The sequence below is a fragment of the Suricata suricatta genome, chromosome 16, assembly GCF_006229205.1.
Source record: "Suricata suricatta isolate VVHF042 chromosome 16, meerkat_22Aug2017_6uvM2_HiC, whole genome shotgun sequence".
Taxonomy (NCBI): domain Eukaryota; kingdom Metazoa; phylum Chordata; class Mammalia; order Carnivora; family Herpestidae; genus Suricata; species Suricata suricatta.
In genome coordinates this window covers 58,256,754-58,270,079 of record NC_043715.1, presented here as the reverse complement: position 1 = coordinate 58,270,079, position 13,326 = coordinate 58,256,754, and the positions used below count along the sequence as shown (strand labels likewise).

Sequence of the window (13,326 nt, the reverse complement as noted above, 5' to 3'; positions counted from 1 at the left end):
TGGGGTTAGTGACAAAGCAAAAATAAGATTTCAAGAAGCCCTTAGCAGGTGGACATCAGCTTAAAGAGTGCAGATTTGGGGTAAAAAACCAGTAACAAAACACCTTAGACTTCTAGCTCAGCTTTGTAATATGTGTTCTCGTTAAAACAAAAGAGAACTAGTGAGGTTCTGTTTTTGAGATGGTGTCTGAGCAAATGGAACACGGGGAATGCAGCAAAGGTTCTCGGGGCTGGTGAAAAAGCATAGGTAGACATCGTGCAACGAGGAATGTGGGGGCCCAGTAGGCCAGAAAGCCTCCCGCGAAGCGACCATTCGCGGCTCTGCCTCCGGGGCGCAGGAGGACTATTTGGGAAGTTGTGGAACACGTGGAGAGACTGTGACACAACATTTGGCCTCCTGGGCTGCACATGTGGCTTCTGTTCATCCTGTCTATGATTTTCTTGTTTCTTTGCAAAGAGGCATATACTTTTAGGCTTTGAATCAACTTGGGTCAATCAGTGATGCCAGCCTTCCCTTACATTATGTGTTTCCAGCTCACTGCCTACTGTTGGGACTAAACACAATCCTCTGCCAAAAAATTGGCTTATTAAAGGATAAGCGTCTTGCCCATGCATCACTGATGAGGGGCCTTAAGGAATGTAAATCTCCTCATAGAATTCTTCAGGCTCATCTTCTGCTTGGAGCCAGGCTATTATTAGGGAATCCCTCTCTTGCAATGACTTGATAATTCCTGTTATTTACACCTGTCCTGTTAAGCATGACCCTTTCTGGAGCATGTCTTCACTTCAAGGACCTTGAACTATGTAGCCATTAAAGAAATGATGTAATCACCCATGGTATATAAGACCCTGGCCATCTTAGTAAAACGTGGCTTTTCCACCATTCACGTTGTCTGTCTTCTTTCTTATAGATATTGCGCCGACACCAACCCCCTACTCGGGACCTTTCGACTGGGGTGTGTGGGCTGGTCCCCCGCAGAGGAAGTCACCATCAATGGTCGCAATCAAATTTCCACGCAGAGATAAGCCTTAGGTTGAACTCTAAGCTTAATGGGAATTATTGATGAGAGCTTTAAAAACTGGTTTTAAGACTCATATATCTCAATGATTTCAGTCAGAGAAAAAATAAGCACTTTGTATTTTCCTAATTCATTTTAGATAATCAGGCCTTAATAATATCATATTCGACCATAATTCAAACGCTACTGATTTCTATCTCTACAGCTGGGAGAAATGATCATGCCCTAGCCTTCTCACTTATAAAAGTATTATTGGTTGTTACAACTGTGTCCTCCTATGGGCGACCTTTGGTCCTACAAAAAATCCTGGCATCCAGGCCACAAATTAGGACCACAGATACCTTCAGTCTTTCTTAGCAGGCCTTAGGCAGTATCTGGCTTTTTCTGATACCAAATGTGTCATTCCAACACCAACTGGGTGTTCAATTCAATTTTGACACGTCTTTGACACAGACATTTCTTATCTATAAAGCACTTAACTCCCATTACAAATCACACTACAGTTGACCCTGGAACAACACAGCTTTGTAATTCGTGGTTCCACATATATGCTGATTTCTTCAATATTACAGTATAGCTACGTAAGTGTTTTTTCTCATGCTTATGATTGTATGAAGAACATTTCCTTCTCTATGGCTTACTTTATGAATACAGTATCGTACAGGGTGCCTGGGTAGCTCAACTGGTTAGCGATTGACTTTGGCTCAGGTCATGATCTCACCATCCGTGGGTTTGAGCCCTGCACCAGGCTCTCTGCTGTCGGCACAGACCCTGCTTCAGGTCCTCTGCCCTTCACCCCCACTCTGCCCCTGCCCACTCAAAAACAAAGAAACATTTAAGAAAAGAATACAGTAAAGGGGCGCCTGGGTGGCTCAGTCGGGAGGTGTCTGACTTCGGCTCAGGTCATGATCTCATAGTTTGTGGGTTCCAGCCCGGGGTTGGGCTCTCTATTGACAGCTCAGAGCCTGGAGCCTGCCTCGGATTCTGTGTCTCCCTCTCTCTCTGCCCCTCCCCTGCTTGCACTCTGTATCTCTGTCTCTGAGGGGACCCCAGCTTTGACCAGTCAAGCTTGAGACAGTAGATGATGCTGTCCAGGGCTCGGGGCAGTAGCACCCCCTCCACCAACAGCACAACGAGGACCACGTAGGGGAATGTAGTGGTGAAGTACACGATCTTTCCTGTTGACTTGACCCCCTTCCAGACCCAGGAGACCAGCACCCAGCAAGGTCACCTCCCAGTGGAGAGAGCCGGGAGACTTAGTTCCTGGGGGAGGCAGAGGGCCAATCCAGCGGGGAGCGGTCCCAGGGGCGGTGGGCCACAGGGCAGCAGCCCTCGCGTCCAGCTGGGCCCCCGGGTCTCCCAGGCACCTGGTTCCCCGGGCCCGCAGCCCAGAGGCGTTGCAGTGCTGGAGCCAGGAGCCCAGGAGCCCCTGGCTGGTGGCCGCAGGGCTGGTCACACCCTCAGCCGTCTCTCCTCCCCTAGGCTGGCAGGCACAAGGGGACTGCCGACGCCCGGGACCAAGAAACGGTGAGGGAGCGAGGCCCGTCCATTCCAGCTCTCCTAGGGTCCCGGCTGGGGGCTTGCTGAGGACAGGCAAGGCCTGGGAGTGGGCCCTGCTCTGCATTCCCCCCTGGCCCCCCTCCTGCCCAGAGGCGCCTGACTGTGGCCCACGACTCGATGACTGGGGCACTCTTCCTTTTTTTTAAACCAGACAGGAATGAAGATAAGTAACAACTATAGTGAGTGGTCGTGTCTGATGTCATACTGTCCCCATGAGGTCCTCAAGAAAGCCATCCACCTCTCCACCATGGCAGAGCCCAATTCTGTTTTCAACCCACTCCACACAAGACACAAAAATCTTAAGGTTAAAAGTCACTTTTATTATTGTACAAACCAGAACAAATATGAGACACATAGGTCTCACCCACATCAGTGAGTTGGGAGGCTGGAAAATCCATAAAAAATATTGCCTAAGACCAATAATGCCGAGGAAGGTAAAACTTTACAAACCACCTGCAGTTCCTAGACTGGGGCCTTTGGGCAAAAAGTGGGTCAGGTCCCTGCCATAACTAGTCAGAGGAAGGGAATGAGAACCCCCCAGGGGATCAGACTGTGGTATCCACTAGAAAATGGGAGCTGGGGCACAGACATCTGTCTCCTGTGAGCACACTGAGGTGACCTGCATGCCATGAGGACCCACCAGGTGGCAGACAGGATCCTGGCAAGGTCTGAGCAGATCAGAATGGGAAACACAGCTCCTGAAAACATCTGGCAACTGGAATACACGGCAGACGGCTCCGCACGTTGTCACGCTGAACAAAGGACATTCGCTGAAGCTTTAAGGCCATTATCTGACATGGAACTTTTCATGGTCAATGAGTTTAGATCTTTGGCTGAACATTTTTTCCACATTTGCTGATTCATAAAACTTATGTGGGTTGTGAAGTTTTTGGTGTTAAATCAGAGCACACTATGAAATGAAAACATTGTCGTGTTGGCTATGCCCTGGGGGCCTTTATCTAGTGTGAAGTTTATGGTGTTGAATGAGGCTATAGTTTCGGCTAAAGGATTTTCCACATTCACTGCACTCATAAGGCCTTTCTCTAGTGTGAATTCTCCGATGGTAAACAAGGCCGGCGCTTTGTTTAAAAGATTTGCCACACTCACTACACTTATAAGGCCTTTCTCCAGTGTGAATTCTCCGATGCTGAACAAGGCTGGAGCTTTGTCTAAAGAATTTGCCACATTCAGCACACTCATAAGGCCTTTCTCCAGTGTGAACTCTCCGGTGTGTGACAAGGCTAATGCTGTGGCTAAAAAACTTTCCACATTCGCCACATTCATAAGGTCTTTCTCCAGTGTGAATTCTCCGATGGTGAACAAGGCCGGAGCTTTGTTTAAAGGATTTGCCACACTCAGCACACTCATAAGGCCTTTCTCCAGTGTGAATTCTCCGATGTGGAACAAGGCTGGAGCTTTGTTTAAAGGATTTGCCACATTCGGCACACTCATAAGGCCTTGCTCCAGTGTGAATTCTCTGGTGCTGAATAAGTTTGTATTTGCACCTAAAACCTTTCCCACATTCACTACATACATAAGGCCTTTCTCCGGTGTGAGTATGGTTGTGCTGGACAAGTTTAGATTTGCAACTGAAGGCCTTTCCACATTGACTGCACTCAAAAGGCTTTACTCCAGTGTGGACTGTCTTATGCTGAACAAAGGTACGCCTGTAGCTGAAGGTTTTCCCACAGTCACTGCACTCAAGCAGTCCTTCTCCAGTGTGAATTCTCCGGTGCTGAACAAGTGTTTCTTTGTGACTGAAGGCTTTCCCACATTCCCCACACCTGTAAGAGCTTTGTCCACTGCGAAAGGCCTCCTCCCGCTTAGTACTGCTGTGTGTACTCAGTACTGCCTCGGGAGTGGCCCGATGCTGGAGAAGACCCACACTGGCCAGGAAGTCCTTCTCAACCCCTCCAAGGGTGAAAAGCTTCCCTGATGAATGGCCTCTATAGCTCTTCCCACAGGAAGCCCCGTCCATGCCCTTGCTATCGGGCTTTTTCCCACTGTGCTCATTCTGATGTTGGTGAAGATCTGCACTGAAACAGGATTGTTTCCCACATGCCACACATGTGTCGGATTTCCGCTCAGTATGTGTTCCTCGATGATCAGCAAGGTACAAAATATCCTTCATGACAGGAACACACATCTCACAGAGATGAACCTTCTGGGGGGACAGATTTGGCCCCAACGTCCCGATTGGTGGTGTCCTTCCCAGAGAAACATTCTGTACCGAAGGGGACTCCTCATCCTCTATGCGACACAAACAATCTACAAACAGAGAAATACTAGTCAAGTACACGTGGGCTCTGGGGACAGGTGGCAGCCATGTTACAAATATGTGCCTGACACACCCAAGAATGAATGCATGAGGTTGTGTTCAGGATGAAGGAGCTGGGAGGCGGGAGGCAGGAGGCAAGATGGGGCGGGGGGTACTGTGCGCGGTGGGTTCTAACAGGTCACAGGAGCAGGGAGGCCTCTTAAGGTGAAGGAGGAGGAATGGGATGCAGCCCAGTGGGGAGAGGCAGCCGGGAATTGACTCGCTCCTCTGAGGATGACCCCCAGGAGGGCTGCTACTCATATGTGAGTGTTATGAAGGAGTTTGGTCCAGGAACAGAAGAGTCGATTGCCAGTGAGTAGGTGGTGTTCAAGGACATTTGAGGATATGCATTCACCACCTGCTATGCACGAGCCAATGCTGGGGACACTGCAAAGGCAGCAGTGGAAAGGAATGGGCGGCAGATAGATGCAAGGAAGTTGGGAGCAGCCAGGGGCCAGAAGTCAGAGGAAGAATGACAAACTGGCCAAGTATCAAGAAGAAAAGGTGGAGATAAGGCGTGGCCAAGAGAAATGGCACCAAAACACTGGTTCGAACAGGATACCGGTATCATGTGAACACGGTCCCCGGCTCACATCTTCCCTCAGCTGCTGCTCAGCAGGGCCAGGCCCCCTGCAGCCCCTTCTCCCAGGGCGGGAGTGGTATCTATTCTGTGCAGCACCCGGAACTGTTGCCCGACAGCCCTAGCTGAGCAACTACACGGGGCAGGATAGCACAGGTCCTAAGGGAAAAACAAGGCAGGGAAGTGGCCAGTACCAGCCCAGAACAGCTCATGACGCGGCAAATCAAAGAAAACTGAACGTTAGAAAAAGAAGCTCAGACAAAGGTCTCAAGAAAGTTGTCGGGCACGTAAGCAGGCTCGGTGTCAGTGATGGCAATTCCTGGCACGTGCAGGCAGCAGAACTGTCAGAAGGGAGCAAAACCTGAGGTAAGTAGGTACCATGGATCTGCAGAAGCCACCCAGCCAGGGAGGGGGCAAGACAGGTGGGGTCCGTCTGGCTGATGGCCGAGACTGCCTGGAAGATCTACCCAGAGCCCGCTGCTACACCTCAGGGCAGCGGGCTCTGGGGAAGCAGGAGAGAAGACTGCAGTAGAGACCAGTCATAGCAGCAACAGCACCTCCCCAGGGAACCAGGAAAGGACGTGCTACCCATGGTCTGGAGATAAGGACAGAGTGACCCCTAGAGAAAAGCAGAAAGGCAAAGTCAGTACCCAGGTCACCATGGCGGGTGTGAGGGCCTCACCCAGGGATGTTGTGAGTTCAAAGGTCTCCAGCATCACATCGTGGTACAGGCGTCTCTGAGCCTCATCAAGGAGACCCCATTCCTCCCAGGAGAAGTACACGGCCAGGTCCTCAAAGGTCACACTGTCCTGTCATGTTGGAGACAGATGAAACCACAGTCTTCCCCCTGAGGACCCACAATCCAAACCCACACTTCTACCGCATGCCCAACCTCTTCCCAAGCTCCCCACCTCAGCGGAGAAACCAGGTTCTGCTGGTTCTGCTTCTTCCTCATGGTTCTATTAACCAACGTGCCCAGCGCTGAGCAAGTACCGCTCAGGAGTACGCCTGAGGATCACAGGACTGCATCTCTCCTGCCATGCAGCTCCCTGGAGACCTCCATTACACACCTCACGGTGATATCTGGGGTCGCCCAGCACCCGTAAGTCTCCAGTACCAGGGCCCAGGACTATCCATTCATTCTCCCTGTCTCCACATGCACCGCTCTCCCATCTTCAGACCCCACAGCCACAGCCAACTCCCTGCCCCACACCAGATGCCTCTGCCTGGACTTGCTCCAGGCTGCCCAGTACATGGCATCCGGAAAGAACTTGGCAAACTCAAAATCCAGGACGACCCCAGACCTCGGATGAACCCCAACACCAGGGGTAACACTGGATGCTGCTTTGAAGGCCTCTCTGCCTGTCTCTAGTCCTTGCTTCAAATCAGTCCCATAGAACCCTATGTGAATTTCAGATGCCCACGACCCTCTCCCACTTTGGGGCTGCACTGGCTGTACCCTCAGCAGCCACAACCATCTTCTTTCCACCTGACTCTCATTCAAAGCCCAGCCATCCCGGTACCAGGCATAGGGATTCTCACAACTGACCACATTTGCCCCAGACTTTACCCACCAGCAAACCCCCCAGCACCCACCAAAGCTCACTCCAAAATCACAGGAAACCCATCTCTCGCAATCAGTCCTACGCCTCCCTGTCTGAGGTCCGCTCTTCCCTTGGAAGTCTTGGTCACCCGCCAAGACCTTCCTCCCCACGTACTCCCCTCACACATCTCTCTCCTACAGTACAATACTCTCTCCTCCCTCTGTGTTTATGATACTCTTCACCCCCACCCAGGTGCCCAAGCAATAGATGTAGTCCTCCCACCTCCACAGCCACCACTCTGGTCCATGGACACTCACCTGGACTACTCCAGTACCCTCGGGCCTGCTCACCCATCCTCCTGCCTTGCCCCCAAAGTCTGTTTTCTACTCCACACCCTGATGGAGCCTATTTGGACCTGGGTACGATCATCTCCCCTCTCCGCTCCAAACCTCCCACTACGCCCATTACAGGTGCTCAACTTCTCAGGCAGCCATTTCCAAGACTAACTCCAGTCCGCCTGCTCTCTGTTCCCACACTAACAGGCACTTGCACGTGGTGGTACCCATTCGTGGGATAACCTTGTGGTGGGGCGCAGTAGGCCAAAAAACCTCCCGCATAGCAACCATTGGCGGCAAGGCCTCCAGCACACAGGAGAGTCTATAGAGTGACCGTGACTGGCTATGCCTCCGGGGCGCAGGTGAACTATTTGGGAAGTTGCAGAATATTTGATATGGATGATATTCTTTTAGCACATCAGGACAAAGCTCATCTTCATGACGTTTTGGATGAGTTGATCCAAACTTTATCTGTTCATGGTTTGAAAGTAGCTCCAGAAAACATTCATATTGATTCACTCTACTCCTATTTGGGAAGAATAATTGAAAATCAAACTGTGACTTTACAGTCTTTACAATTAAAGACACAGCATTTGTGTACTTTAAATGATTTTCAAAAACTATTGGGAGATAGTAATTGGGATTGGCCTCTTTTAAAGCTGTCTACTAAAGATCTTATTCCTCTACTTGAAATCTTGCATGGAGACTCCCATCCAAATTCCAAACGAGAGTTAACTCCTTTGGCCTTGGGATCCTTGTCTAAAGTTAATGAGGCTTTACAAGGAGCCATGCTTACTAGGGTTAATTATAATGAGCCTTGGCCTTTAATAATTTTACCAACTGAACGTTCTCCTACCGCTTGCTTATGGCAAGAAGGAATATTAGAATGGCTCTATTTATCAGCTACTCCTAAGAAAGTTTTGGCTGATTATCCATCCTTAGTAGCACAATTAATTATTAAGGGGAGAAAAAGAAGCAGAGAATTATTTGCACAAGAGCCAGCAGAAATTGTCCTTCCATATTCTAATTTTCAGATTGAGGAATTAATGCAGGGATTTACTGATTTTCAGGTTGCTATGATTGGGGATACAGGCAATCTTGGCTTTAATATACCTAAGGACCCTATATTACAATTTGGCAAATTAAATTCTTTTATTTTTCCCACAAAAACAAAAACTAAGCCTTTAGAGGATGCCTTTTTAGCATTTACTGATGGGTCCTCTAATGGCATGGCTTCAGTAATCATTTATGAAAACCCATCTGAACCTAAAATTATTTCTTTTCAAACGAGAGAAACTTCAGCCCAGAGAGCTGAATTTGTCGCCGTTATCAGATTATTTCAAGAAACTCCAGAGAGGTTTAATTTGTTTTCAGACTCTAAATATGTGGTTGGACTGTTTCCAGCCATTGAAACTGCAACAGTTCCTGTCTACAAAACAGGAATTTCAGGTTTACTTTTAGAATTACAGGTTAAAGTACAGCAACGCCAGGAGCCTTTTACACAGGACCCGTCAGAGCTCGTGCCAGATTGCCCGGCCCCCTCTCTGAGGGAAATGCTTCAGCTGACGTTCACACTGCAGCCGCCTGGTCAGCTGTGGATCCTGCGCACGAAGCCCAGGAGAGTCATAAACTTCATCATCAGGGCTCGGAGGCTCTGAGGCTACAATTTAAGGTCACTCGAGAACAGGCTCGGCAAATAGTTCAGAACTGTCCTTCCTGCCCACCTGCTAACTCAGGGGTCTCACACGTGGGCGTTAATCCCAGAGGCTTAAAACCTAATGCTTTATGGCAGACGGATGTAACTCATGTCAATTCCTTTGGAAAATTGTCCTTTGTCCATGTCACGGCGGACACTTATTCTCATGCGCTTTTCGCATCTGCTCGAACTGGAGAGGCTTTTAAGGACGTTCAACAACATTTATTTCAATGCTTCTCTGTATTAGGGATGCTTTTTAAAATTAAGACTGATAATGGGCCAGCATATACACCTAAGAATAATAAAAATCTCTGTGAACAGTTTCACATTCAGCATTCAACTGGGATTCCTTACAATCCCTAAGGCCAAGCTATTATTGAAAGAACTAATCAAATTCTAAAACATCAAATAATGAGACTTCAAAAATCAGATTTTAAGTATGCCTCACCTCATCAGATCCTGGCTCATTGTACGTTTGTATTAAATCACCTGACTCCAGATAATTCCGGGGAAGCCCCAATGCTTAAGCATTAGCAAAGCAAACTGACCACAAAGCCCCTGGTGACATGGAAAGATGTGCTCTCAGGAGCTTGGAAAGGCCCTGCTGTCTTACTAACTGCGGGTCGAGGGTTTGCTTGTGTCTTCCCGCAGGACAGTGATTCGCCTCTTTGGGTGCCAGATCGTCTGGTCCGATATGCCTCCACATCGTCGTCGTCGGACCCGTCCCTAGACTACGTCAAGGAAAAACACCAGGAAGTTGAGCAGAGAAATGAGGAGAATTGATTTGAATGATCATCAGCGACAGGCTGCTCCCTCATGTAACACCGCTTCGCTCTCAATCGACGCCAAACGAGATCCACTTCCCAACTGGAGACACATACAGAGACTGACAGCAGAAGCAGAGTGACTTTGATCTCAACAACAAATGCCTAGAGAGCCAGTGTTTCTAGTTCTTGCAGCCCTTACTTTATTGGCTTTTCAAGTCAACCCTGCTTACGCTATTAACTATTGGGCTTTCTTCCCTAATCCTCCCAATTTTCATCCTGTTACCTGGCATGAGGACCCTATTAAGGTCTACACTAATGCGTCTTCCATCCTTGGAGGCCCTACCAATCCTGATCCTAGAGGTATTGTCACTGCACTTAATCAGGATTTTACTTATACCGGCATACCCTCCTCCTTAGCTATCTGTTTACTTTTCCTACGGATGGACCATTCTCTATTCCTAGTCCCAACTGTGTTTCTACACAATTTTCAGGAGCCATTCACGATGGAGTCTCTCTAGGATCTAGTGCTCAAACACTAAAACTTCGAGCATTAACAGCTCTTTTCCCAGCTTCCAATGTCTCTTTTGTAAGAGCCTATCCATCTGAATCAGTTCAAGAAATTATTAAATATTATGTTCATCCTTCTGATTATCCAGACTGTAAGCCATTTGTCACTTATGTTGTGAGTAATAATATTCGAGATTCACGTCCTTTTTGGGTTGAGTGTATGTTTAACTCTACTAGACCTGTTCTCCTTAAGGAGAATAGTAACTCATCCGTTCAAGATTGGAGTCTGTTCGACCCTTTATCTGATTATCGAAATTATTATCTAGGAAAACATGGTTGGAGGGACTCTTTTATGCCCTCTCCTATTCCGATTAATCGTGTATCTACTCAGGGTTTGTAGTTCCTATATTAGTATCTCAGCAAAACCACAGTATTAAATTTCACCGTCATATTTGGAAATTACTTTTTGCTACTCGTAAGGTTACTTATCAATTTAGTTCCGAGAAAATCCAGTTCTATAACTTTAAAGCATGTGTAACCTCTCCCTTTGCACTACTTATGACAAAAAAAATCCTACTTCTTTACAGATTAAGAAACAATCTGATACTTACAGTATAAACGGCAAGGAATGTATTCTAATTGTGTCACTTCTGGAACAAATATCCATATGATGATGATTGTAAAACAACCACCTTATATTATGATTCCTGTTAATATTACCTCTTCATGTTATCAAGGCTCTGAAACTCTTAAATGGAAAATTATCTCGCCCCAAAAGATTTATTGCTGCCTTAATATTAGGAATAACTGCTTTAATTTCTATTATTGCTGCGGCTACTGTTTCTACTGTTGCACTGGTTAAGGAAGTACACACTGCTTCTTTTGTCAATAATTTATCAATAAATGTGACTTTAGCTCTTACTACTCAAGAAATTATTGATAGAAAACTTAATGATAAGGTTGATGCCCTAGAAGAAGCAGTTATGTCTATGGGTCGAGAGCTTTTAACTCTAAAATTTCAATTCTCTTTAAGATGCCATTCAGACTACAAATGGATTTGTGTAACTCCGCTGCAGGTGAATGAGTCAGAGCATTCTCGGTACAAGGTACAACAACGTATTTTGGGGATCTGGAATCACTCTGACCTAAGCTTTGATTTAAGCGCTCTGCATAAACAGATCTCTAATATAAGTGAGGCCAGAGAAGAATTTAATGCCGATGATATTGCTACTAATATTTACAATGGAATTGCAAGTCTCATCGGACATTCCAGTTTTCTTTCCATGATGGTTACAATTGGCATGTCCTTGGCTATATTATTGTTGATCCTATTTCTTTTGCCTTGTGTTTACAGTGCCTCAGATCTAGTGTTTCCCGCCTTCGATTGGAATTTAAAGCTGCTGAGTTCTTAAGTAAGAAAGCTGGAAATGTTGGGGCTCAGTCGGCCAAAACACCTCCCACACAGCGACCCTTGATGGCAAGGCCTCGGGGCACAGGTGAACTATCTGGGAAGGTGCAGAACAAGTCAAGAGACTGTGAACAACATTTGGCCTCCTGGGCCACACAGGTGGCTTCTGTTTATCCTGTCTATGACTTTCTTGTTGATTTGCAAAGAGGCATATACTTTTAGGCTTTGAATCAACTTGGGTCAATCAGTGACGCCAGCCTTCCCTTACATTGTTTCCAGCTCACTGCCTGCTGTTGGGAGCAAACACAATCCTCTGGCAAAGATTTACGTCTTGAAGGATAAGCGTCTTGCCCATAAATAAGTGCTGAAGGGCCTTGAAGGAGTGTGAGACTCCTCAAAGAAAATTCTTTAGGCTTATCTTATGTTTAGAGACAGACTCTTGTTAGGGAATCCTTCCCTTGTAGTGATTTATTTGTTCCTGTTATTTACTCCTGTCCTCTCTTCCCTGATAAGAATGATCCTTTCCAGAACATGTTTTTACTTCAAGGACCATAAACTATGTAATCGTTGAAGGAAAATGTAATCACCTATGGTATATAAGACCCTGACTTCCTTAGTAAGGTGTGGTATTTCCACCATTCACGCTGTCTGTCTTCTTTCTTATAGATATTGTGCCGACACCCACCCCCTCCTCAGAGACCCTTAGACTGAGGTGCGAGGGCTGGTCCCCCCAACCTTGTTCACCTCTTTCCATTCCAGAAATAAGAACTCCTGCACACAACCCTCAGCCTGGACTCAGAATGAGTCTCGATCACTCCCTCGCCGTGGGATTTCTCCCACATCCCCAAACCGAGAGGGCTGACAAACAGGCAGGTGAAGAGTCCCAAGACACCACAATCCCAAAGTTGATATGTGAGATCCAAACCAGAGGGGCCCAGGGACACCCTCCACCTCCCTGCGTAGTTCCGGAAGTGCCACTTCGGCCTTGGGGACCTAGGGACAGAAGCAACCACAGAAGCTTGGGACCACGGTGTACTTCAATCGTTTAGAACCTTCCCTGCATCTCCTTGGGCTGAAACGCTAAACTCGAATTTTAGTTATCGGAGCTCCCCGTTCCTAGTTCCGAGAGCTTGGACTCAACCTCCCTGTGACTCGCTGTCCTATCACCCCCATTCCTGTCGGTTCTCCCGGAGCAGCTCCTGGAAAACCTTTGAGACCCTAAATCAGACCGTGTCCCCCTTCTCGTCACAACTATCCACTGGTCCCAGCGCCCCTACCACACCTCAGCCCGCCAGGCCCCCGTGACCCCGCCGCACACCGGGTCCCCCGAGGGCAGAGGGCGGACTCCACACCCCCGAACCCTCCCTCTCGGCCCCCCTCGGCCCGCGCCCGCACCCCGTCACGCCGGCGCTCAGACACGCGGCCCCGCCCACGAGCGCCTCCCGGCCGGGACCCCGGGACCTGGGCCGCAGGGACGCGAGCAGGCGCCCCGCGCTCGGGCCTTGAGGGTCTGGGTGGAGGGAGGGCGGGGAGGGCCCGGGGGCCGGGCGGTTACCTGAGCCGGGTCCCCACGCGCGGCGGCCGCCCTCCGACT

At 48.3% G+C, this 13,326-nt stretch overlaps 1 protein-coding gene across 1 annotated transcript in view; it reads right to left on the bottom strand.

Annotated features, from left to right (window-relative positions):
* Nucleotides 1-13,326, bottom strand: part of LOC115280341 (zinc finger protein 551-like) — a 38,356-nt gene that overhangs the window by 24,756 nt on the left and 274 nt on the right. The window contains 4 exon segments of the mRNA XM_029925170.1: nt 3,504-4,846; nt 6,158-6,284; nt 9,668-9,781; nt 13,288-13,326. The exon segment at nt 13,288-13,326 is cut by the window's right edge and continues 1 nt beyond it. Of these exon segments, the coding sequence (XP_029781030.1) occupies nt 3,504-4,846; nt 6,158-6,284; nt 9,668-9,781; nt 13,288-13,326 (1,623 nt within the window).